Source organism: Rhinopithecus roxellana, chromosome 17 (assembly GCF_007565055.1).
Source record: "Rhinopithecus roxellana isolate Shanxi Qingling chromosome 17, ASM756505v1, whole genome shotgun sequence".
Taxonomy (NCBI): domain Eukaryota; kingdom Metazoa; phylum Chordata; class Mammalia; order Primates; family Cercopithecidae; genus Rhinopithecus; species Rhinopithecus roxellana.
The window spans coordinates 4,342,625-4,370,020 of NC_044565.1; the positions used below are offsets into that span (position 1 = coordinate 4,342,625).

The window sequence follows — 27,396 nt, forward strand, 5'->3', positions numbered from 1 at the left end:
GGTTAAATTGTCACTGAGACTCATAAGACAGAAATATACTTTTAATAGTATATCTTTTATTTAGCTTGCTTATTTATTCATTTATTTATTTATTTATTTATTTAATTTTGAGATGGAGTCTCTGTCGCCCAGGCTGGAGTGCGGTAGCGTGCTTGGTTCACTGCAACCTCCTCCTCCCAGGTTCAAGCAATTTTCCCACCTCAGCCTCCTGAGTAACTGGGACTACAGGCACATGCCACCACACCTGGCTAATTTCTGTATTTTTAGCAGACATGGGGTTTCACCATGTTGTCCAGGCTGGTCTCAAACTCCTAAGCTCAAGTGATCCGCCAGCCTCGGCCTTCCAAAGTGCTGGGATTACAGGTGTGAGCCACCATGCCCAGCCTCCTTAGCTTTATAAAAGAATACAGGACAGAAGATAAAGCAGGTACAGTATCTTCATCTTCTTGGAAGCCTCTCAGCTACCCAAGTAAGCAACTTCTTTTGCCCTCTGGGGCCTGTGTGGCTTCCAAAGATGAGAGCCAAAGTTGACGGCAAGAAATTGCAACTTTAAGTTCCCACAAGTTTTCTATACTACTTGAGTCACATAGGCCTCAGTCTTTTATGCCCACTTTTAGCTCCTCCAGTCTTTGTATTATATGTTATAACCTTGCACAGCAGACAGGCAGAAACAACATTCTACAACTGTCTTATGTACAAAACACTGTTGTGAGAAGATGGACTCCTAGGTTATTCCCAACCAGGCTTGCTTCAGCACAGGCTCTTCACTCACAAGTACATAAAAGGTGAATACATTATCAAATAAATATCACAGCTAATTAATTAACTTACTTATTTTTGAGACAGAGTCTTGCTCTGTTGCATAGGCTGCAGGTAAAGTGGTGAAATCTTGGCTCACTGTAACCTCCACCTCCCAGGTTCAAGCAGTTCTCCTGTCTCAGCCTCCCGAGTAGCTGAGATTACAGGTGACTGACACCCACCTTGCCTGGCTAATTTTTGTATTTTTAGTAGAGATAGGGTTTTGCCATGTTGGCCAGGCTGGTCTCGAACTCCTGACCTCGAGATCTGCCTGCCTCGGCCTCCCAAAGTGCTGGGATTACAGGTGTGAGCCACAATGCCCGACCACAGCTTATTTAAAAGAGAACACCCAGGTAAACACTTTGCAAGTTAAGAAAGAGCATTACCTCAGAGATATTGAGGGTTTGATTTCATACCACCACAATAAAGCAAATATTGCAGTAAAGGTAGGCACAGAAATGTTTTGGTTTCCCAGTGCATATAAAAGTTATATTTATACTATACTGTAGTCTGTTAGGTGTGCAATACCACTATATCTTAGAAAACAGTATATATCTTAATTAAAAATTCTTTGTCGCTAAAAAATGTTAACAACCAGCGAGTCATCATTTTGATGGCAGAGGGTCTCGCCTCAGTGTTGATGGCTGCTCAGGGTGGTGATTGCTCTGGCAATTTCTTAAAATAGGACAGCAGTAAAGTTTGTCACCTCAGTTGACTTCTCCTTTTACAAAAGATTTCTCTGTAATATGTGATGCTGTTTGATAGCATTTTACCCACAGTAGAACTTCTTTCAAAATTGGAGTCAATCCTCTCAACCCCTGCCCCTGCTTTATCAACTAGGTTTATATAATATTCTAAATCTGTTGTCATTTCAACAATGTTCATAGCAGCTTCACCAGATATAGATTGCATCTCAGGAAACCACTTTGCTTACTCATAAGAAACAGCTCCTCATCTGTTCAAGTTTGATCATGAAGTTGCAGCAATTCAGTCACGTCTTCAATCTCCACTTCTAATTCTAGTTCTCTTGCTATTTCCACCACACCTCAAATTACTTCCTCTACTGAAGTCTTGAACTCCTCAGTCATCCCTGAGAGTTGCAATCAACTTTCAAACTCCTGTTAATGTTGACATTTGACCTTCTGCCATGAATCACGAATGTTCCTAATGGCAGCTACAATGGTGAATCCTTTCTAGGTTTTCAATTTACTCTGCCCAGATCCATCAGAGAAATCACTTTCTCTGGCAACTATAACCTTAAAAAGTGTATTTCATTCTTAAGTAAGACTTGAAAGTCAATTCCTTGATCCATAAGCTGCAGAGTGGATGTTGTGTTTGTGGACATGAAAACATGCATCTCCATCAGAGCTCTTGGGTGACTGGGTGCATTGTCAATGAGCAGTAATATTTTGAAAAGGGTATTTTTTCTGAGCAGTAGGTCTCAACAATGGGCTTAAAATATTCAGTAAACCATGCTGTAAATGGATATACTGCCATCTAGGCTTTGTTGTTCCATATATAGAGCACAGGCAGAGTATATTTAGTGTATGCTCTTAAGGGCCCTAGAATTTTCAGACTGGTAAATGAGCATTGGCTTCACCTTAAAGTCACCAGCTGCATTAGCTCCTAACAAGAGTTAACCTGTCTTTTTGAAGCCTTTTAAAGTATTTTATTTGTATAAATTTACAGGGTGCAAGTGCAATTTTGGATTACATGCATAGATTGTAGTGGTGAAGTCAGGGTATTCTTTGAAGCTTTGAAGTGAGGTATTGACTTCTCTCTAGTCCTAGAGAGGACTAGAGTTTGAACTAGAGTTTGAAAGTTGATTGCAACTCTCAGGGATGACTGAGGAGTTCAAGACTTCAGTAGAGGAAGTAATTTGAGGTGTGGTGGAAATAGCAAGAGAACTAGAATTAGAAGTGGAGATTGAAGACGTGACTGAATTGCTGCAACTTCATGATCAAACTTGAACCGATAAGGAGCTGTTTCTTATGAGTGAGCATTATATCTTCTTCCAATATAATGCTGTTTCATTTACTTTGAAAATCTGTTGTTTAGTGTAGCCACCTTCATCAATGATCTTAGCTAGATCTTCTGGATAATTTACAGCTTTTACATCAGCACTTGTTGCTTCATCATGCACTTTTTTTTTTTTTTTTTTTTTTGACACAGAGTCTTGCTCTGTTGCCCAAGCTGGAGTGCATTGGCATGACTTGACTCACTGCATCCTCTGCCTTCTGGGTTCAAGTGATTCTCCTGCCTCAGGCTTCTGAGTAGCTGGGACTACAGGTGTGCACCATCATACCCGGCTAATTTTTGTATTTTTAGCAGAGACGGGGTTTCACCATGTTGGCCAGGCTGGTCTCGAACCCCTGGCCTCAAGTGATCTGCCCGCCTCGGCCTCCCAAAGTGCTGGGATTATAGGCGTGAGCCACTGTGCCTGGCCTATCATGCACGTTTATGTGATGGAGACATTGTCTATTCATAAACCTCAAGAACCAACCTCTGCTAACTTCAGACTTTTCTTCTGTAGCTTCCTCACCTTTTTCCACCTTCACAGATTTGAAGAGAGTTAGGGCCTTGCCCTGGATCAGGCTTTGGCTTAAGGGAATGTTGTGACTGGTCTGATCTTCTATCCAGACCAATACAACTTTCTCTGTATCAGCAATAAGGCTGTTTTGTGTTCATATCATTAGTGTGTTCATTGGAGTAGCACTTTTAATTTCCTTCAAGAACCTTCCCTTTGCATTCACAAGCTGGCTATTTGACTTATGAGGCCTAGCTTTCAGCTTGTGTCGGCTTTTGACATACCTTCCTCGCTAAGTTTAATCATTTCTAGCTTTTGATTTCAATAGAGACATATGACTCTTCTTTTCACTTGAACACTTAGAAGTCATTGTAGGGTTATTAATTAGTCTAACTTCAATATCTTAGTGTCTCAGGGAATAGGGAAGCCTGAGGAGAGAGGGAGGGAGAAAAACAGGAGATAGGATGGTTGGTGGAGCGGTCAGAACACATGTAACATTTATCGATTAAGTTCTCCATCTTATGTGGGCATGGTTCATGGCACCCCCTCAAAAATTACAGTAGTAGCCAGGCGCGGTGGCTCACACCTATAATCCCAGCACTTTGGGAGCCCGAGGCGGGAGGATCACGAGGTCAGGAGATCGAGACCATCCTGGCTAACACAGTGAAACCCCATCTCTACTAAAAATAAAAAATAAAAAAAAAAATTAGCTGGGCGTGGTGGCGGGCGCCTGTACTCCCAGCTACTCGGGATGCTGAGGCAGGAGAATTGTGTGAACCCAGGAGGCAGAGCTTGCAGTGAGCCAAGATTGTGCCACTGCACTCCAGCCTGGGCGACAGAGCGAGACTCCGTCTCAAAAAATAATAATAAAAAACAAAATAAAAAAATTACAATATTAACATCAAAGACCACTGATCACAAATCACTGTAATAGATATAGTAATAACAAAAAAGTTTGAAATACTGCGAGAATTATCAAAATGTGGCACAGAGACACAGCACATGCTTTTCGAAAAATGGTGCCAATAGACTTGTTCAATGCAGGGTTGCCACAGACCTTCAATTTGTAAAGAAATGCGTTATTTGTAACACATGGTAAAATGAAGGACATTAAAATAAGATATTCCTATAACTTTCTTTGTAGGTATCTCACATCTTATATACATTTTGTTATATTTATTGCTAAGTGTTTAATGAAACTATTGTGAATAATTTTTGTTGTTGTTGTTGTTGTTGAGACGGAGTCTCGCTATGTCGCCCAGGCTGGAGTGCAGTGGCCGAATCTCAGCTCACCGCAAGCTCTGCCTCCCGGGTTTACGCCATTCTCCTGCCTCAGCCTCCTAAGTAGCTGGGACTACAGGCGCCCGCCACCTCGCCCGGCTAGTTTTTTGTGTTTTTTTAGAGAGTTTCACTGTGTTAGCCAGGATGGTCTCGATCTCCTGACCTCGTGATCCACCCGTCTCGGCCTCCCAAAGTGCTGGGATTACAGGCTTGAGCCACCGCGCCCGGCCGTGAATAATTTTTTTAAAGTATCATTTTCTGGCTGTTGGTTTCTCAGTGGTTGGCATACACACATATGTAGGGATGCATGGAAGACGGATTTTTGAGTTCTTGTTCACATTTCTGAAAATATCTTGAATTTATCCTCATTGTTGATAGATAGTTTGGCTGAAATAGAATTAAGTTTGAGGTTACTGCTCCTTTGTCTTCTACTATCCAGTGTTACAAAGGTGAAGTCTTAACAATTTCATTGTAATATCTTTGTAAGTATCCCATTTTCTCTGGAAGCTTTAAGGCTCTTCTCTTCATTCTTGGCATTCTTAATTCTATGAGATTGTGAATCTTTTTTTATTCTGCTTAGTGCTATTGTGGTGAGATTATTTACTTACATCCTTTTATATGAGACAGATCTCTTTTTATCTCTTTTTTCTTTATATCCCAAGATATTTCCTCTGTTTCTATTTATCATCATTTCATAAATTACAATTTAACTAAGATCTTATTCTTGTTTTGATAGCTTTCTAACATTGTTTTTGAATATATTTTGAATATCTTTGTGTATTTTTTAATTTTCGAGTTCTTTTTCTCAAATGATGGTTGCTTCTTCTGGATCTATTTTTCAGTTATTTTCTTGCTTTTTTGTTATGTTCTGTAGATCAGGGATCGGTAAGCATTTTCTATAAAGGACAAGACAATAAATATTTTAGATTTTTAAGCCAAGAAGCAAAATTGAGGATGTTATGTAGGTACTTATATAATGAAGGAGAGAAAACAAATTTCCACAATCTTTGACTGATAGAATTCAGTACATAATAATAGTCGTTTTTAAATACAAGTCTAATGAGAAGAATGGGATTCTTTGTCAGGTAATTATTTGCTTAATTGGGGTTCAAAGTTACTGTTCTTTATCATCAAAATTGATTACAAAGATTCATCTGTTAAGCCTGATATAATAAGACTTTATTTCATCTGTGAAAGTATCTTTTCACTACAGATAGATACTGCCAAATACTGATATCAGTTCAGCCAGAATATAATTTTAATTGAGCATATTCATTGCCTGGAAGGCATTTATGGAACTTTATTCAATTCTTCTCTTAGATTTGTCTTTTAGCATGTTACTACATTGCAGATGAATCACTGCCAGTCAAAGATTAGGTGGAAGTTCCTCAGTTGCATAGTTAAATGGATTTTGAAGCACTTACATTAAAGTCTGAAAAAACACTTCCGGAACTGTTTGAGTGTGCACAATGTATCTGCTGCAAATTAATGTGGGTATGGAGATCTTGTTCCTATTTTAACTTTGAACAGCACAGTGATACTGAGCGGTATCAGTAACACCTGTGAACTCATTAAAAGCCAAGGAAAACCACTGGGACGTATTTACCTGATTTTAAATTGTCTGATGAAGCTCCAGTTTCCTCGTATCTTTGAGCAGCTGTTCTTGCCAAAAGGCCACTTAAGAACTTTATTTTCGGCCGGGCACGGTGCCTCAAGCCTGTAATCCCAGCACTTTGGGAGGCCGAGGCGGGCGGATCACAAGGTCAGGAGATCGAGACCATCCTGGCTAACACGGCGAAACCCCCGTCTCTACTAAAAAATACAAAAAACTAGCCGGGTGAGGTGGCGGGCGCCTGTAGTTCCAGCTACTCGGGAGGCTGAGGCAGGAGAATGGCGTGAACCCGGGAGGCGGAGCTTGCAGTGAGCTGAGATCTGGCCACTGCACTCCAGCCTGGGCGACAGAGTGAGACTCCGTCTCAAAAAAAAATAAAAAAGAACTTTATTTTCTCTGGACAGATTTAACTGCTATAATCCATCATGATTTAATTAACTCACTATCAGCTTTCTTTGGCTACAAATAAAACTTACTTGATTATAGCCTTGTTTTTGTTTTGTTTCTGGAAAGAAAGAAATTTGTGGATTTGATCATTTATTTTAAATTTTCTAATTAAAAAATAATAATTTTAATCAGAAGAGAGCGGGAGTAAAATTTCTCATTTTTCTGTTACTCTCTTGTGAGTTGGGAATATTGTGATGAATGCTTGATACTCTAATGTCAACATACATTGTGTTCTTTTAGCACTAATGTAGTATTGTTACATAATAACCACAGAGATTTGCCATCTGACTTGACAGTATAATGATCCACAGTTCACTGTGCCTTTCAATACTTGACCTTTGAAGTCTGCTTTTTGTGTTTTGATGTGGTAGTAATGCTCTGGAAATAAAAAAAATAAAATGGCATGAGGCACTCAATGAGGCACTCAAAATGTTGTCAATGTATAACTGTCAGGGCAATTTGTAGTGCACTGAGTATCTCTGTGAAGTGATAAGAATGCCATGAAGGTCTCTTGAAGCTACTCAACTCTGCTGTTGTAGCAAAGAAGCAGTCCATGTAATATATAAATGAATGAGTGTGCCTGTGTTCCAATAAAATTGTATTTATGGACTCGGAAATTTGAATGTTATATAGTTTTCAAGTGTCATGAAATGTTCTTTTGATTTCCTTTGTTTCGACCATGAAAAAAATATGTAAAGTTCATTCTTAGCTTGTGGGCGTTTACAAACACAGGTGGCAGAGCGGATTTTGCCCTTGGGTTGTAGTTCACTGACTCCGGCTCTAGATTTTTGTCACATTCTTTTGTATTCCTTTGTTGTCCATTCATTTAAGAAAGGCCCAGAGAGTTACTAGATGTCCTTTGCTGTTGTATTGGTAAGTCTGTGCCTCTAGAGGCCTTTTCTCTAAATAGGAAGCCTGACGGGGTGGTAAGTGAGTGGGCTATGCGGATAGGAGGTTTCCCAGTAGTATAACAGTTCTCAGCCCACTTTGTGCCATGCACCCCCTTTAGCAGTCTGGTGAAGCCTGTGGACCCCTTTTTGAGTTTTTTAAGTGTATAAAATAAAATATTTTTGATTACAAAGGAAATTGATTTGATTGAAATCCAGTTTATCAAAATATTAAAAACAAATGCTATAGAGTAATATGTTCTTTATTAATACATTGAATATTAAGACCTAGCAGAGCAGTTAGTCTGATTATTCTAATTTTGCAGTGATCGTGAACATAAAAGATATTTTGAGATCTGCAACAACTATAATGTGATACATGAAAATATTTGTGATTTGTATTAGTGACAGTCATAGGCACTGCTGATACTGCTATATTTTGTGTCCTACGTTCAAAACAGAAGAACATATTTGAACATACTTCCTTTGTTCAAATACCAAGTGTCAATTTGGAGGTTGATGAAAATAATATGTGGTTTTCTTCTCATTCAAGTTCACTGAATTTTCTGAATTCAATCCATAGGCCTTTGAGGGGGGTCTCTGGACAGCAGGGTGAGAACCCCTGCTTTATGGTGAGTAGGATGGAGTCTTTTTCTGGTAGGAGTTGCTGCCAAATGCCAGCATGTGGAAGGTTTAGTACCTCCATGTGGGTGGTCGTAGTACCCACATCTTAGCTTTTACCAGACATTCTATTTCACTTCTTTGGATAACAGCCTTCTCTTTTTTTCCTAGGGAAAGTACCTGGGTGATTGTGTTCTGGAGAGGGAGAGGGCAGAGAGAATTTGTTGTAACAGCTTTGTCTGTTTTATGTAGAATTTTAATTCATTCTCATTTATAGCCCCATTTCTCACACTGTACCTAAGCCCAACCTTTGGAGCTTAACTTCCTTTTTGTCTGTCAGAAATTTGATTCTTAATTCCTGATGAATGCACTTCATGCACACACACACACACAACACATACACACACACACACACACACAGTTACCTGTATTTTAATTTTGGAGGTTTCTGGAGGCCATACTAGTTCAGTAAACCATCTTGAATAAAAAGAGTTATTTAGACTCTATTACAAAAGGAGAAAGGGGTTGTAATCATGTTCATATACTTTTTAAATTATACAAAAAGCAAACTGAAGCAACGAGTTTATAGCTTGGTAAGTGGTAAGTAATTCAATTATTTGTATTTTATATATTTCAATGCCCTCTGAAAAGAATCATTAGTAATATTCATCCCTACTGTATAATAAAACAGCACAATTGATGATTGTCCTGGCTTTATTAATGTTGCCAGATTGTTTCATGTCTTCATTTAATATAAGTCAGACATATTATTACTTGTCGTAAAAGGAGTCTGCTTCAATACTGTAGGCCTGTGTGTTTTGTGCAGGCAGAGGGAACTTAATCGCTTATTTGGATCATTTTAATATTTTGATTCATATGGACTGAAGAAAATCTCACCTCTATGTATTTGATTAAGCTGAACTTCATAGGAGCTGCTGCATACTGAATAATCTTTTTGGTTCCCCCATGCCTACTAAATAAAATTAAAGGCCAAAACCAAGGTAAACATAATCTATCACAGGAGTCAGCCAACCTTTTCATAAAGGATCAGTTAGTGAATCTTTCACCTTTGTAGGCTATGTTGTCTCTGTCACAACTAAGACAATATGTAAATGAATAGATGTAATTGGTGTTACAGTAAAACTATTTACAGAAACAGGTAGTGAAGCTGAAAGTTTGCCAACCCCGATCTATCAGTCCAGAAGTTATCTTTACAAGTTTATTCTATGGTGTTAGTGGGAAAAAGGCACTGTTTCTTGAAGACTTGGAGACAAGAAGTTTGGTGGCCTGAAGGATATTAGATTGGTTGATAGTCTTGTCTGGTGTAGTGAAGATAAGGTATAATTGAGGCCATTGTCAGATCAAGAAACTTCCTCAGCTTGTTTGGATTCTTTAAGCAGGGAGCAAGTTCATTTTCTAGGCTTATAATCAATCCTCTGGTGGAACAACTCCTAAATTTGAAGCTAAACATCAGAAGTAAACTATTGCCAGGCACGGTGGCTCATGACTGTAATCCCAGCACTTTGGGAGGCCAAGGCAGGCGGATCACTTGAGGTCAGCAGTTCGAGACCACCCTGGCCAATAGGATGAAACCCCGTATCTACCAAAAATACAAAAATTAACTGGGCATGGTGGTGCACGCCTGTAGTCCCAGCTACTTGGGAGGCTGAGGCAAGGGAATCGCTTGAGCCTGGGAGGCAGAGGTTGCACTGAGCCAGGATCGTGCCACTGCACTCCAGCTTGGGCAATAGAGTGAGACTCCGTCAAAAAAAAAAAGAAAAGTAAACTGTTAAATGGGACCACCTAATATATTTTATAATAACGAGTCTTCTGTTTTGTTTTTTGTTTGTTTGTTTTGACTTTGCTTCTTAGTTATCATGTGAAAGCAAATAAGGGACCAGACCCCAGAGTATGCTTTGAAATGGAATCATTGTCCACTGTAGTGATAGGCATGCCATTTCTTCCTGACGTCAGAATAAGAGCCCTTTGATCCTTGGTCATTTTTTAAAAATAAACTTTCTGATTAAAATGTGTCATACATACTAATTCTAATTATATAGTTTAATATCCCTGTGTCACGTAGACACATGTGTAACCAATACCTGAAAATTTTTATGCAGAAATTGCTTTAAGTCATCTGCTATGATCAGCTTGGGCTCCTCTAGGATTAGCTCCCATACCTGGGTTCTTCACCCTTGCCGTGGGCACTTGCAACAACAGAGTTAGGAAACTTTCTGAAAGTGAAGTTAACTTGATTACAGAGAACAGGGTAGTTCTTTATTCCTTGTCATCATTGTTGCTACCACTCCTGTGAGTTATAGGAGAAAGACTAGGCTTTGGTAACTTAGATGTATCTTAAGTGTAAGTGGATTTTCATATGGACCATTACAGTTTACTTGGTGTTTTACAAAATGATAAATTATTGAGGACATTTAAAAGTACTGTCAATGCAGAGGCAGAAATGTAATGTGTGAACTGTAATACTGTAATCCTCTCACAGCAAATAATTAAGATTTGGGGGTTTAGATGTTTAATTCAGTCAAATGCATACAATGTACACATTTAGAATCTTCCCTCAAATCATCTTTAAGGATAGATATATCATAGTGGTTTGTTAGTTTGTTTTTAATTCTGGAAGTGTTCAAATATATCAGTGGAGAGAATAGTATATGAACTCCATGTATCTATTACCCAACTTCAACAATGACCAGTTCATAGCCAATCTTGTTTCTTCTGTACAGCCAGATTGTTTTGAATCATGCTGGGTTTTTAAAATTGAAGTTTTAATTTTTACTTAGTTTAGACACTTTGGAAACTCTGCAATATCACCAAAAAGTTCGCTGCACAGAAAATCAAGAAGTAAGGACTATGATGTATATAGTGATAATGATATCTGCGGTCAGGAATCGGAAGATAATTTTGCCAAAGAGCTTCAACAGTACATACAAGCCAGAGAAATGGCAAATGCTGCTCAACCTGAAGAATCTACAAAGAAAGAAGGAGTAAAAGATACTCTACAGCGTAAGAGTCAAACTATTTTATCATTTAAAGTTTATCTAGAGAAGCAGTCACAGTTGTCCATATATGGACAGAGGATTTTTCCTTGCACTTTCTCTCATGGTAAGACTGTGGTTTTCATGGATATTTATACCAGACATGAGCTTGCATGGCCAGAGACCTCATCTGAGACCTGGCCACTTGGTGCATTAAATGCTCAGTTTGTAGGAGGATGGAGGATGGAGGCGGGTTATCAAAGGCCATGTCTATTTCTAAAGGGAGAATGCTAAAGCCCTGGCCTCTGCATGTATGAAGGATAGGATATCCTTTTTGTATTGTTGTCATTTAAAGAGGAATTGACTGGAATGGTTGTATGTCAGACTGTAACTCAGAAATATATTCTTCTGGATTACTAAAATGAGATTTAGCCATAAGTATGAGGGTAAATGGCAATTATAAATGAAATTTTTGGCCAGGCATGGTGGCTCACGCCTGTAATCCCAGCACTTTGGAAGGCCAAGGCGGGTGGATCACTTGAGGTCAGGAGTTCGAGACTAGCCTGGCCAACATGGTGAAACCCCTGTCTCTACTAAAAATAAAAAAAGTAGCAGGGTATGGTGGCACACGCCTGTAATCCTAGCTACTCTGGAGGCTGAGGCACAAGAATCACTTGAGCCCAGGAGGCAGACGTTGCAGTGAGCCGAGATCACACAGTGCGGTCCAACCTGGACAACAGAGCGAGACTCTGTCTCAAAAAAATAAAATAAAATTTTAATGCTGTCATTTTTTTGTCGTTTTCTCTACTTAAAATGGATCTATATTGCTTGAGCCCAGGAGTTCGAGGCTCCAGTAAACTGTGATTATGCCATTGCAGGATGGATGGATAAATGCAGGGATGGATAGATAAATAAATAAAAACTTAATCTATTTAAAATGTTTTCAGTGAGAAATCTGACAGTAATATATGAGGTCATTTTAAACACTTAAAGCTTTTACTGGCCGGGCGCGGTGGCTCAAGCCTGTAATCCCAGCACTTTGGGAGGCCGAGACAGGCGGATCACGAGGTCAGGAGATCGAGACCATCCTGGCTAACACAGTGAAACCCCGTCTCTACTAAAAATACAAAAACTAGCCGGGCGAGGTGGCGGGCGCCTGTAGTCCCAGCTACTCGGGAGGCTGAGGCAGGAGAATGGCGTAAACCCGGGAGGCGGAGCTTGCAGTGAGCTGAGATCCGGCCACTGCACTCCAGTCCGGGCGACAGAGCGAGACTCCGCCTCAAAAAAAAAAAAAAAAAAAAGCTTTTACTGTTACATTTCCTAGTTAGATCCATCATACTCTGAACACTTCAAAAGGATCTGCCTTAGAGCTTGTAAGACTGATTTTATTATCTTACTTTTTTCTTGACAATACCTTATATATTTTTAAAAACAATGAATGGAGAATCCAGGGTGTATTATCATAATTCTCTTTTTGGTCCCTTAATCCCAGAGCTTCTAGAAAGACTGGTCAGTATCATGCCAGTTTTCACTTATTGAGGCTTAGAGAACTTTCCTCAATTACTGTAAATCATACTTCTCTTTTCCATTTGTTTTGAGACAGGGTCTCACTCTGTTGCCCAGGCTGGAGTGCAGTGGTGCAGTCATAGCTCACTGTAACCTTGAACTCCTTGGCTCAAGCAATCCTCCTGCCTTAGCTTATAGTCCCAGAGTAGCTGGACTACAGGTGTGCACCCACCACACCCAGCTAAGTTTTTGTAGAGACAAGATCTCTAGGCTGCCTAGGCTGGCCTTGAACGCTTAGGCTGGCCTTGAACTCCTAGCCTTGAGCAGTCCTTCTGCCTCAGCCTCCCAAAGAGCTGGGGTTACAGACATGAGCCACCGCACCTGGCCCCGTACTTCGTAAAAGTAAACTGCTATTGTAACTTTATGTCATTTTTTAAATTAATTTTTTACTTTTAGCTGCTAAACAAAAAAATAAAAATCTTAAAGCTGGTAACAAAAATGGCAAACAGAAGAAAATGAAGCGAAAATGGCCTGGCACTGGAAACAAAGGATCAAATGCTTTGCTGAGGAACAGTGGCTCGCAGGAAGAGGTATAAGAACATATGCTTCTAGGAGTACCTGGCCCCGCATGCTTTTGGACTTGATTTATTTATTTATTTATTTATTTATTTTATTTATTTATTTTTTTTTAATTATACTTTAAGTTCTAGGGTACATGTGCATAACGTGCAGGTTTGTTACATATGTATACTTGTGCCATGTTGGTGTGCTGCACCCATCAACTCGTCAGCACCCATCAATTCATCATTTATATCATGTATAACTCCCCAATGCAATCCCTCCTCCCTCCCCCCTCCCCATGATAGGCCCCAGTGTGTGATGTTCCGCTTCCCGAGTCCAAGTGATCTCATTGTTCAGTTCCCACCTATGAGTGAGAACATGTGGTGTTTGGTTTTCTGTTCTTGTGATAGTTTGCTAAGAATGATGGTTTCCAGCTGCATCCATGTCCCTACAAAGGACGCAAACTCATCCTTTTTTATGGCTGCATAGTATTCCATGGTGTATATGTGCCACATTTTCTTAATCCAGTCTGTCACAGATGGACATTTGGGTTGATTCCAAGTCTTTGCTATTGTGAATAGTGCCGCAGTAAACATACGTGTGCATGTGTCTTTGTAGTAGAATAATTTATAATCCTTTGGGTATATACCCAGTAGTGGGATGGCTGGGTCATATGATACATCTAGTTCTAGATCCTTGAGGAATTGCCATACTGTTTTCCATAATGGTTGAACTAGTTTACAGTCCCACCAACAGTGTAAAAGTGTTCCTATTTCTCCACATCCTCTCCAACATCTGTTGTTTCCTGACTTTTTAATGATTGCCATTCTAACTGGTGTGAGATGGTATCTCATTGTGGTTTTGATTTGCATTTCTCTGATGGCGAGTGATGATGAGCATTTTTTCATGTGTCTGTTGGCTGTATGAATGTCTTCTTTTGAGAAATGTCTGTTCATATCCTTTGCCCACTTTTTGATGGGGTTGTTTTTTTCTTGTATATTTGTTTGAGTTCTTTGTAGATTCTGGATATTAGCCCTTTGTCTGATGAGTAGATTGCAAAAATTTTCTCCCATTCTATACCATGCTCATGGATAGGAAGAATCAATATCGTGAAAATGGCCATACTGCCCAAGGTTATTTATAGATTCAATGCCATCCCCATCAAGCTACCAATGAGTTTCTTCACAGAATTGGAAAAAACTGCTTTAAAGTTCATATGGAACCAAAAAAGAGCCCTCATTGCCAAGACAATCCTAAGTCAAAAGGACAAAGCTGGAGGCGTCACGCTACCTGACTTCAAACTATACTACAAGGCTACAGTAACCAAAACAGCATGGTACTGGTACCAAAACAGAGCTATAGACCAATGGAACAGAACAGAGTCCTCAGAAATAATACCACACATCTACAGCCATCTGATCTTTGACAAACCTGAGAGAAACAAGAAATGGGGAAAGGATTCCCTATTTAATAAATGGTGCTGGGAAAATTGGCTAGCCATAAGTAGAAAGCTGAAACTGGATCCTTTCCTTACTCCTTATACGAAGATTAATTCAAGATGGATTAGAGACTTAAATGTTAGACCTAATACCATAAAAACCCTAGAAGAAAATCTAGGTAGTACCATTCAGGACATAGGCATGGGCAAGGACTTCATGTCTAAAACACCAAAAGCAATGGCAGCAAAAGCAAAAATTGACAAATGGGATCTAATTAAACTAAAGAGCTTCTGCACAGCAAAAGAAACTACCACCAGAGTGGACTTGATCTTACACTTCAGTGACAAGAAGTGCTGTGTGATATGGAGAGGTGGAAGCATCCCACAGAATCAGGCTTTTCAGATGAAGATGTCCTTTTAATATCCCTGGGTTCTCTGTGTTCTTCCTTCTTACTGCAGCTTTCTTTTTCCCACTAATTAGCTGCCAACACTACTTTAAAGCCTTAGTGTTCTCACTGTTGTTCCTGAATATAGGCACACAAGCTCCTTGATTTTTATTATTATTATTATTATTATTTTGAGATGGAATCTTGCCTTGTCACCCAGGCTGTTGCAATCTTGGCTCACTGCAACCTCCACCTCCCGGGTTCAAGCGATTCTCCTGCCTCGGCCTCCTGAGTAAAGGGGACTACAGGTGCATGCCACCATGCCCAGCTAATTTTTGTATTTTTAGTAGAGACAGGGTTTCGCCATGTTGGCCAGGCTGGTCTTGAACTCCTGACCTCAGGTGATCCACCTGCCTTGGCTCCCACCACCTGCCACCTCCCTAAGTGCTGGGACTACAGTCATGAGCCACTGTGGCCAGCCTAGGCTCCTTGATTTTTTTTTTTTTTTTTTTTAGTATTATACTATCAATGACTCTGGAAAAATGGGAAGCCAGAGAAGATCAAATAGTCATGAGGCATTTCAAAGGCCACTGAGTCTTACAAATTTTTTACTATCTAAAGTCCCTCATCCTGGCTCCCTCTGGAAATTAAAAATGAATATTTCTGATTATTGGCCTTACCAAATCTTCCCATCTTCCTATATTTTGATTTTGTTTTTTAGAAGTTCCTTTTCCTTGGTCTGTAGATATAATCAGGGTAGAATAACAAGTACCTTTTCTGGATTCCACTTTTCTGAGGGCTTTTAACTGGATAGCAACCTTTTTTATTACACTTGGTTATAGGGGACAAGGGTAAAGGGTGGTAAAATATTAGAAATGCCAAATATTCTAGATTGAAAAGCATTTATATACAGTCTATCCCCTGCCTCCATATTTTATGAATGAGGAATCTGAAGCCCTATGGTTCAGATAACTACGGGCCAAGCCAGGACTAGGATTTTTGTTTCCCAACACCCTGTCAGTATTCTCTTTGATTTGATTTACACGGCTCAAATGTTATTCAGCCAAAGCTGACAGCCCTTCTACACAAGGAACAAATTCTAAACATACATAGTAGAATTTAATAACATTACCAAATGAAACAGAAGATTTAAACTGGCAGATATTTATAAGACATAAATTTGATGGTGCTAAGTGGAAATTTGACATTATTGTAAATGACTGTACAGTCAGCTCCCTTGTTTGCACATACTGTATTCCTAAGACTGTATTCAAAAATTTGGTATACAGAAGCTATAAGCGGTAGCATAAGTTAACATGTAAACATTACCTTATGTTTCTGAAGAGCTTAAATGCATTATAAAATTTCCTTCTTTTTTTTAATATGAAAATCTCCTTTTATACCTTTATCACCATCTTTGATGGTGTGTTGCTACTTGTGTTTGTTAACTGGGGCTGATAAGTGTGCTCAACTCACACCCAGTGAGCATCTCATTGAAACTATAGATTCCACTGCTTTTGGTTCACTCTGGTTTCCAACTTTGTCTCTATCGCTCTAAAGATCTTTGTTCTTAGACTTCATTTTTTAATCATAAATATGATCACTTCCATTTAAAAAAAAATTTTTTTTTTCTCCCCAAGACGGAGTCTTGTTCTGTTGCCCAGGCTGGAGTGCAGTGGTGCAATCTCGGTTCGCTGCAACCTCCACCTCCTGGGTTCAAGCAATTCTCCTGCCTCAGCCTCCAGAGTAGCTAGGATTACAGGCATCTGCCACCATGCCCGGCTAATTTTTGTATTTTAGTAGAGATGAGTTTTCACTATGTTGGCCAGGCTAGTTTTGAACTCCTGACCTCAAGTGGTCCACCCACCTCAGCCTCCCAAAGTGCTGGGATTACAGGTGTGAGCCACTGCATCTGGCCCATTTAAAATTTTTTTTCATTAATTTTTACAAAATAAGGGCAATGTATAATAAAATATATAAATCAATACAAACACTGATATTCAATGATGGAATGCTGTTGAAACTGACAAAACATTCATTTTTAACCTGCTGTACAGAAATCCAAATTCACATATGAAGGCCAATTTAGAAGAGTCACCCTTTAAGGCTTAGAAGTTGGTTTAAATAATTTTGTGTAACAGAATAAAATATTTGATTTTCTGTTTCTTACATTTAGTTTTTTTGTTTTTGTTTTTAAAGGATGGTAAACCTAAAGAGAAGCAGCAGCATTTGAGTCAGGCATTCATCAACCAACATACAGTGGAACGCAAGGGAAAACAAATTTGTAAATATTTTCTTGAAAGGAAATGTATTAAGGTATAAAAATGTGTAAACAAAAATCTACTAAAATGTAAAACTGCTCTTTCTGTTTGATACTTTTCTAATTCATACCTTTAGGTTTTTAAAGCTGTTTCATTCTGGAAAAAATTCAGTTAGAAAATTTTAGTGAAGTATTCTCTCATGTTTAAAAAAGTAGCCAGGCCTGTAATCCCAGCACTTTGGGAGGCCTAGGTAGGTGGATCACCTGAGTCAGGAGTTCAAGACCAGCCTGGCCAACATGGTGAAACCCTGTGTCTACAAAAATACAAAAATTAGCCAGGTGTAGTAGCGCATGTCTGTAGTCCCAGCTACTCGGGAGGCTGAGGCAGGAGAATCGCTTGAACCTGGGCGGTGAAGGCTGCAGTGAGCTGTGATTGCACCACTGCACTCCAGCCTGGGCGACAGAGCGAGACTCTGTCTCAAAAAGAAAAAAGATAATTTTTTTTTTTTTAGTGAAGTATTCTTTTATGTTTAAGAAAGTAGCCAGGCCAGTAATCCCAGCACTTTGGGAGGCCGACATGGGTGGATCACCTAAGTCAGATAATTTTTTGGGGTAGTGGTGGTGGTTGTTCTTGTTGTTTTGAGACAGAGTCTCACTCTGTCACCCAGGCTGGAGTGCAGTGGTGCAATATCGGCTCACTTCAAGCTCTGCCTCCCGGTTTCACGCCATTCTCCTGCCTCAGCCTCCCGAGTAGCTGGGGCTACAGACGCTTGCCACCACTCCTGGCTGATTTTTTTGTATTTTTAGTAGAGATGGGGTTTCACTGTGTTAACCAGGATGGTCTCGATCTCCCGACCTCGTGATCCGCCCACCTCAGCCTCCCAAAGTGCTGGGATTACAGGCATGAGCCACTGATAATTTTTAAAAATGCTTTGTGTTTAAAAATGTTTGGGACTTAAGAGAATTTTAAGCAAATATATGTGATGTAGTTATAATTTATTAACAATTAGAATGTGCTACCTCTAAGACTTTGGTTCTTTCTGGAATCATTTGCTTATTTAAAGTTTAGTAGGAATTAAATCATAATGACTTGACTATGAGAAATAATGGCTTTTCCTTGCTCCTTCTTTTGGCTTAGGGAGACCAGTGTAAATTTGATCATGATGCAGAGATAGAGAAGAAAAAGGAAATGTGTAAGTTTTATGTACAAGGATATTGTACCAGAGGTGAAAACTGTCTGTATTTGCATAATATCCTTTATCACCAGATATAGTGACTTTATTCTTTATATTTACGTGAACATTTTAAATGTGCGAAATTTTTAATGAAACCAGTGTTTTAGCTATGCCAAAATGATAGTATTCAAGTCCAACTTAGTATCAAAGTGATTAAATTGTACATGGATTTTTTCATAAGCAAGAAAAGAGGAATTCTTTAGAAAATCTCTCAAATGATGATTCTTTCTGTTCAACATGGGTGATATAGAGGGTCCATGAGACCTCTTCAAGTCCCAGAAAGAATATCACAATTTCTACTGTGACACTAATTGAATCTCTATTCAAATGAGCTACTTCATAAAAAGGCAGGGATTACGTAATTTGGGAGTACCTGTTTTCTGTGTATTCTGTGCTGTGTAGAAATTAATTGTCCCTTAATTTGTAGAATGGCCTTAGCTCTTCAGTGCAAATGGCACACACAAGTTAGAAAAACATGGAATATAAACATTTTAGGTTAATAGCACCTTTAGTCATCACAAAATTTTTTTTTCTTCAGGCATTCAGTATAAGGAGTATCAAAATGTAATTTGAGGATTGTTTTCCTAGAAAACAATATTGAAGTTATACAGATTTATTCTGTTGTAAACAAGTCTAATGTGCAAAGGATCCAGTTTTGTAAGATATGTTGTTTTTGACTTTGATTCCTCCACCCCCAAAGGAATGCTTTAAAAATGATCACATTTATCAAGGTATTCAAAATATATACCCCTTTCATATATGAAACATGCCTGTACTCTATTATAAGAATGGATATGAAGGAAGACAATGTCCTGTGTAGCCGTTGAACTTGATTTATGTATGTAGTCTTTCTAAAATTAGATTTTTAAATGTATTCCAGTTAATTTATTATCTCATACTTTAAATAGAAATCCAGTTTCTACTAGTAGGAAAGGTCTTTTTCTTTTCTTTCTTTTCTTTTTTTTTTTTTTCTTTGCTCTGTTGCCTAGGCTGGAGTGCGGTGGCACAATCTTGGTTCACTGCAACCTCCGCCTCCCCGGTTCAAATGATTTTGGTGCCTCAGCCTCCTGAGTAGCTGGAATTATAGGCATGCCTGCGCCATCATGCCCAGCTAATTTTTTGTATTTTTAGTAGAGGCGAGGTTTCGCCATGTTGGCTAGGTTGGTCTTGAATTCCTGGCCTCAAGTGATCTGCCCACCTCAACCTCCTAAAGTGCTGGGATTACAGGCATGAGCCACTGCCCCTGGCCACAAAGGTCTTTATTTAGAAAAAACAAAGTCATTAAGTTAATAACATTTCAGTTGGATTAAAATTGTTCTTTTCCTTAACACTTGGGTTACATGAATATCCTTGTAAGTTTTACCATACAGGAACAAAATGTTATCAGGGAGAATATTGCAAGTTTTCTCATGCTCCACTGACTCCTGAAACACAAGAATTGTTGGCTAAAGTAAGTATACTTTTTAATAATGTTTTGTTTTTTCTTTTTTAAGGAATATGTTTGAACTAAGGATGAAAATTTGAAGATAATTAAGGAGAGTGCCTCTTAGGTTAGCATATGGGATATATTAGGACTGATAACTTAAGAATTCAGCTTAAATATTTTTCATTTGTATGTGTTTCCTTGTAGCTGAAAGGAAGATGTATGTTCATTGCTGATTTAAGTTGAATGATGTAAAATCTTCAGTGTAATTAGCCATTTAATGATGTAAAATCTTCAGTGTAATTAGCCATTTTAATAGCTAAGCTAAGCTAAACAAAGCAAATCAAGTAAGAAAAACAGTACGCCTGTTATAAAGACTCTTGGAAGGAAAGTTACAAGTTACAGGTTTATAAACATTTTAGAATTACATCAGATAATAGTTAAGTAGTAATTTTAAAATGTTTTCTTCAGATATTCTTGCAGTCTGTGAGAAAAGGTCATTGAAAAGTTACAGTCATTTGTATTCTTTCATTTCTCATGTTAGTTGGAGCTAGTCTCTTAAAAATTTAATTTAAGTATACATAAAAATTTAAAAGATTCTTTTGAAGCCAACCATACGATCTTGTGGCAAAATGTTCCCTTGAGCATGTGCAAATATTACAAAGTCAAAGGTGCTTGTTTATAGATATTTTTAGGTTGTAAAATATGAATGGTTAATGTGGAATTAGAAGTTGTACCAAATATTCCGTTGTTTATTTGTATGAAATAGATATGGAAAAGTGACATATATAAAATAAGTTTTTCAGTTCCTGTAGTATTAGTAAATAATATTAGGTGATTATTAGGATGAATTTGATTGGAATCATTTGAAAGTTATCAGTATGACAGTATACCTGAATTAGACATGAATGCATAAAAATGATTATGTGATTTTTTTTTTCATATTAGGTTTTGGATACTGAAAAGAAGCCATGTAAATAAAATAGACATAAAAAGGTAAAATTAGAATTTACCACATTTCTTTTTTTCTTGTCTAAACATCTCCAGAAGTTGGCATGTCAACCTCAATAGGGTTATCAAATAGAAGTATTTTTCTTCTTCCTCCCCCAGTAAAAAAGAATTATAAAATATTTGATATATTTACATACCTATGTGGATCGACATCAGCCTGCTTCCTTGTGTGGGCTTGTCTTTCAGGTATATTTTTATTCTTCTCTTGTATTTGTAGATTTACCAAATACATATAATTCACAAAACAATATATTTAGTTCTGCTTATGTTTGGATTTTATTCAGACTGTATCATACTGTCTGTATTAATTGATGACATGGCTATTTTCACTCAACATTATTCATTCATGTAGATGCATGCAGCTGTCATTCATTTTTACTCCTATATAACATTTCATTCTATGTTTATGTTAGTTATTTAGTCATTCTGTTAATGAATGTTTAGGTCATTTTCAATTTTTAAAAATACAAACTCTTTCTGTAAGTATCCATATACATACCTCTTGGTATGAATGTGCACAAGTTATCCACAGTATGTGCCAAGGAGTAGAATCATATCATCATAAAATTTAATATAATCAGTTTTTTCTCAAGTAGTTATACCAGTTTATGCTCCTACAAACTGTAGAAGAACTCCTGTCATTCTACACTTGCCAATATTTTATATTGTCAGTACTTTAATTTTAACCAATTTAGTGGATATAAAAATAGAATCTCATAACTTAATTTGCATCTTTTCTTATGCTTACTGGCTTTTGAGTTTCATCTTTGGTGAAATGCCTGTTAATGTCTTTTGCCCATGTTTTTATTGGTCTGATTGTCCTTTATACATTGATTTTTATATATTCCTTATATAATTATTTGTGAGTTATGTGTGACAGGCCTTCTCCCATTTTGTGGATAGTCTTTTTTTTTTTTAAGGCATCTCAGTGAGTAGAATTACTTATTTTGGGAATCTTTTTGTTTATGGCTAGTTTTGTGTTTTGCATCGCGTTTAAGAAATTATTCCCTATCGTGAGTCTGTAAAGTAATTTAACTTTCTTTTTTTAAGTTTTGGAGCTTTGCCTTATATATTTATATTTTAATCCATTGGGAATTGTATTAACAGTTGGTACAGTAATGGTGTTTAGCAAAAACAACTACCAGATTCTCAGTAGTGAATAACACAAAGTGCTTATTTTTTATGCATATATAGATTGGCTGGGAGTTGGCTGATCTCATCTGGCCTTGGTTGGGTTGGCTCTGTTTCATATGGCAGATCTGCTGGGACAGTTCTTATCTAATTTTCCTGGGACCAGTGGGCTAGCTAGGGCATGTTCTTCTCATGGTGTTGGCAGAAACTCAAGAGGGCAAAGCCCTGTTTACAGCACATTTACTTGGCTAAAGTAAGTCATGTGGCCAAGCCCAAAGTCAAGGAGAAGGAAACTATACTCTACCTTTTGTACTTTACATGTGGGAGGAACTGTTAGAATGAATGAAAAAAGAGTATAACTATAACTCTAGGGAGAAAAGAAAAAATAATAGTAATTGACTTTTTAAAAACGGTATCAGTGGCCTCATACCTTTCTTTTTTCTGTTGTTCCCTTTTTCCCATATGAATAACCAATCTCCCAAGTATTATTTAATTAAAAAGCCTGCTTTCCCCCACTAACCTGTAATGCCCCTTTTGGTATATGTCAAGTTTCCATCAAGTGAAGATCTGAAGGTCTGTTTCTGGGATGTCAGTTCTCCATTTGTCTTTTTTTTCTCCAGCATATACTACCTTAATTACTGTAGCAACACTTGTTTGTATCAGTCATTTTGATTATAGCTTTTGCAGTAGGAGTGACGCTGTATTTCACTGTAGTTGTAATTTTCATTTCTCTAATGACTATGAACATCTTTGCATGTGCTTATTGGCCATTAGCCAGTTTAGATCTCTGCCCATTTTAAAATTAGATTGTTTTCTTACTGAATTTTAGGAGTTCTTTACATATATTGCATACAGATCCTTCATTAGATACTTTATTTGCAAATATCCCAATCTGTGGCTTGTCTTATTTTATTGTTATGTTTTGAAGCATGAAAGTTTTCATTTTGATATCGTACAGTTTATCAGTTTTTTCTTTTATGGATCATGCTTTCTGTGTTGTATCTCAGAATTTATCGCCTAACACAAAGTCACAAGATTTGCTCTTACGTTTTCTTCTAAAAATGTTCTAGTTTTAGCTCTTGTGTTTATATCTATGATTCATTTTGAGTTAATTTTTAGGAATTGTGTGAGTTAAGGGCAAAATTTTTTTACGTGTAGTTATCCAGTTGTCCCAGAACCTTTTTTTTTTTTTTTTTTTTTTGAGACAGAGTCTCACTCTGTTGCCAGACTGGAGTGTAGTGGCACAGTCTTGGCTCACTGCAGCCTCTGTCTCCCAGGTTCAAGTGATTCTCATGCCTCAGCATCCCGAGTAGCTGAAACTATAGGCATGCACCACCACGTCTGGCTACTTTTTGTATTTTCAGTAGAGATGGGCTTTCGCCTTGTTGGCCAGGCTGGTCTTGAACTCCTGACCTCAGGTGATCTGCCCACCTTGAACTTCCAGAGTTCTGGGATTACGAAGGTGAGCCACTGTGCCTGGCCACCAGCACCATTTTTAAAAAAGACTGCCCCTTCCCTCTGACTTGCCTTCACACCTTTGTCAAAAATCAGCTGACTATAAATGTATGGATTTATTTCTGTACTCAGTTGTGTTCCATTGACCTCTGTATGTGTGTCCTTATACACTATCACAGTGTGTTGATTACTGTAACTTTGTACTAAGTTTTGAAATAAGGAAGTGTAAGCTGTCTAGCTTTGTTGTACTTTTCAAAGATTGTTTTGGCTACTCTGGATCTTTTGCTTTTCCATATAAATTTTAAGATCAGCTCGTAAATTTCTGCAAAAAACCCATGCTGAGATTTTGATAGGGATTGCATTGAATCTGTGGAAAATTGCACATAGAATTCTGATCTGTGAGCGTGGAATGTCTCTCCATTTATTTAGATCTTCAGTTTCTCTCAGTTTTGTAATTTTCATTGTACAAATGTACAGTGTACACTTTTAAAATTTATTCCTACATATTCTGTTTGATGCTATTGAATGGAATTGCCATTTAAACTTTATTTTTAGATTGTTGACTGGTAGTATGTAGAAATAGAATTTATTTTTGTTGTTGATCTTGTTTCCCAAGACTTTGAATTCATTTATTAGCTCTAGTAGGTTTTATTTTGTGTGTGCATGTATTCCTTAGGAATTTGTATATATAGGATTATGTTATCTGAGAATAAAGATAGTTTTACCTCTTCCTTTTTTTTTTTTTTTTTTTTTTTTTTTGAGGTGAATTCTTGCTCTTGTCCCCCAGGCTGGAGTGCAAATGGCAGGATCTTGGCTCACTGCAGCCTCCGCCTCCCGGGTTCAAGCGATTCTCCTGCCTCAGCCTCCCGAGTAGCTGGGATTACAGGCACCTGCCACCACGCCTGGCTAATTTTTGTATTTTTAGTAGAGACGGGGTTTCATCATGTTGGCCAGGCTGGTCTCAAACTCCTGACCTCAGGCAATCCACCTGCCTTGGCCTCCCAAAGTGCTGGGATTACAGGTGTGAGCCACCGTGCCCAGCTACCTCTTCCTTTCTAAACTAGATGCTTTTCATTTCTTTTTGTGCCTTATTTTACTGGCTGAAACCTTCTATACAAGGTTAAATAGAAGTGAGAGCAGATAATGTTGCCTTTGTCCTGATATTTGGCAGAAGCATTCAGTCTTTCACCATTACATATGATTTTAGCTGTAGATTCTTATAGATACTCTAGTTCAAGGAAGTTCTCTCCTATTTCTAGTTTTTTGAGTACTTTTATCATGGATTAATCTTGGGTTTTATCAAATGATTTCTCTGCATCTGTTGAGATGGCCATATAATTTTCCCCTTATTTTATTCACATGATATATTAGTTGTTAAACAAATCTTACATTCTTGAGATAAACCTCACTTGGTCATGCTGTATATAATTTATTATTGGATTTCATTTGCTAATATTTTATTAAGGATTTTTGCATCTTTTTCATGTTTATGAGGGTTATTCACGTGTAGCTTTCTTTTCGTGTGATGCCTTTTTCTGGCTTTCATATCAAGGTAATATTGGCCTCTTAGAAAGAGTTGAAAAGTGTTCCAGCTTTCTCTATTTTCTGGAAGAATTCATGAAAAATTGTTATTATTTCTCCTTTAATTCACCAGTAAGATAACTGGGCCTGAGTGTCTTTTTTTTTTTTTTTTTTTTTTTTTTTTGAGATGGAGTCTCGCTCTGTTGCCCAGGCTGAAGTACAGTGGTGCAATCTTGGCTCACTGCAAGCTCCGCCTCCTGGGTTCATGCCATTCTCCTGCCTCAGCCTCCTGAGTAGCTGGGACTACAGGTGCCCACCACCATGCCCAGCTAATGTTTTTATACTTTTAGTAGAGACAGGGTTTCACCGTGTTAGCTAGGATGGTCTCGATCTCCTGACCTCGCGATCTGCCTGCTTCAGCTTCCCAAAGTGCTAGGATTACAGGCGTGAGCCATCGCGCCTGGCTGCTTTTTTTTTTTTTATTAGAAGATTTTACATAACAGATTCAATTTCTGTCCTTGTTATAAGTTTATTCAGATTTTTCTTTTTTAGAAAAAAACAGCTTTGATAATTTGTATCTTTCTATTAATTTCGCTATTTCATCTAAGTTGTCTACTTTGTTGGTGTAAATTTGTTTATAGTATTATCTTATAAACCTTTTGAATTCTGTATCATAAAAATATTTTTTTTTTTTTTTTTTTTTTTTTTTTTGAGATGGAGTCTCACTCTGTTGCCTAGGCTGGAGTGCAGTGGCACAATCTCAACTTACTGCAACCTCTACCTCCTGGGTTCAAGTGATTCTCCTGCCTCGCTTCCCAAGTAGCTGGGATTACAGGTGTGTGCCACCAGACCTGGCTAATTTTTGTATTTTTAGTAGAGATGGGGTTTCACCGTGTTGGCCAGGCTGGTCTCGAACTCCTGACCTCAGGTGATCCGCTTGCCTTGGCCTCTCGAAGTGTTGGTATTACAGGCATGAGCCACCACGCTCACCCTGTTGTCCAGGCTGGAGTGCAGTGGCATGATCTTGGCTCACTGCAACTTCCGTCTCTTGAGTTCAAGTGATTCTCCTGCCTCAGTCTCCTGAGTAGCTGGGACTACAAGCACCTACCACCGTGCCCAGCTAATTTTTGTATTTTTAGTAGAGACCGAGTTTCACCATGTTGGCCCGGCTGGTCTCGAACTCCTGACCTCAAGTGATCTGCCCACCTCAGCCTCCCAAAGTGTTGGGATTACAGGCATGAGCCACGTTGCCTGGCCAGCTTTGTGATATTGAGGCTTTTAATCTATGAATATGTTGACTGTAGTCTTTTTTTAGACATAGGGTCTTGCTCTGTTGCCTAGGCTGGAGTGCAGTGGCACAATCATAGCTCACTTTAGCCTTGAACTCCTGGGCTCAAGCAGTCCTCCTACCTAAGCCTCCCAAGTAGCTGGGACTGCAGGTGTGTGCTACTACACCTTGCTAATTGTTGTCTGTAGTCTTTCAAAATGTCTTTTGATAACATTTTATTATTTTCCCCAGTGGGTTGCATATTTTTTTTTAACAATTAACAATTTTTGAGGTATACAGAACAGTCAATAAATTGCACCCATTTTAAATATACACATGCAAAATAAAACCTACTAGAGTTAATAAACAAATTCAGCAAAGTCTCGGGAAACAAGATCAATATACAAAAATAAATTCTGTTTCTACATACTACCAATGAACAATCTAAACATGAGGTTTAAACAACAATTTCATTCAGTAGCATCAAACAGAATAAAATAGGAATAAATTTAAAAGGTGTACACTTGTACATGGAAAATTACAAAACTGAGAGAAACTGAAGATCTAAATAAATGGAGAGTATACAATTCAATGAGTTTTGACACCAGTTTTGACATGAGTGTATAACCATGTAGCTACCCCCACAATCAATAAATAGGACATTCTATCACCCCAGAATGTTCCCTGTGACACTTTACTACAACTCATTCTTCTCCTCTCAGACCTCAGGCATTCACTGGTATTTTTCAGTAAGTATCTGTTAGTTTTGTCTGTTGTAGAATTTCATATAAGCAGCATTCTATAGTCTACACTCTTGTGTTTTTTGCCCAGTATGGTGTTTTGATGCTTCCCTTTTTTGTGTGTGTATTAGCAGCACACGTCTCTTTATTACTGAATTGTGTTCTTTTGTATGGATATACTGGTTTATTCATCTGTTGATTGACATTTGAGTGTTATACGTAAAGCTTCAGTGAACATTTGTGTTCAAGTCTTTGAGGCAATGTAATTTGAAATGAAAGCAATGATAGCGTATTTT

The 27,396-nt window shown here is 38.2% G+C and overlaps 1 protein-coding gene across 1 annotated transcript in view; it reads left to right on the forward strand.

The window, feature by feature from the left end:
- ZC3H8 (zinc finger CCCH-type containing 8) overlaps window positions 1-27,396 on the forward strand; it is a 42,995-nt gene that overhangs the window by 6,631 nt on the left and 8,968 nt on the right. Inside the window, exons 3-8 of the mRNA XM_010386341.2 lie at window positions 10,972-11,194; window positions 13,129-13,262; window positions 17,257-17,373; window positions 18,456-18,567; window positions 19,893-20,002; window positions 20,924-20,971. Of these exons, the coding sequence (XP_010384643.1) occupies window positions 10,972-11,194; window positions 13,129-13,262; window positions 17,257-17,373; window positions 18,456-18,567; window positions 19,893-20,002; window positions 20,924-20,956 (729 nt within the window). The 3' untranslated portion in view covers window positions 20,957-20,971. The remainder of the gene's footprint in view (window positions 1-10,971; window positions 11,195-13,128; window positions 13,263-17,256; window positions 17,374-18,455; window positions 18,568-19,892; window positions 20,003-20,923; window positions 20,972-27,396) is intronic.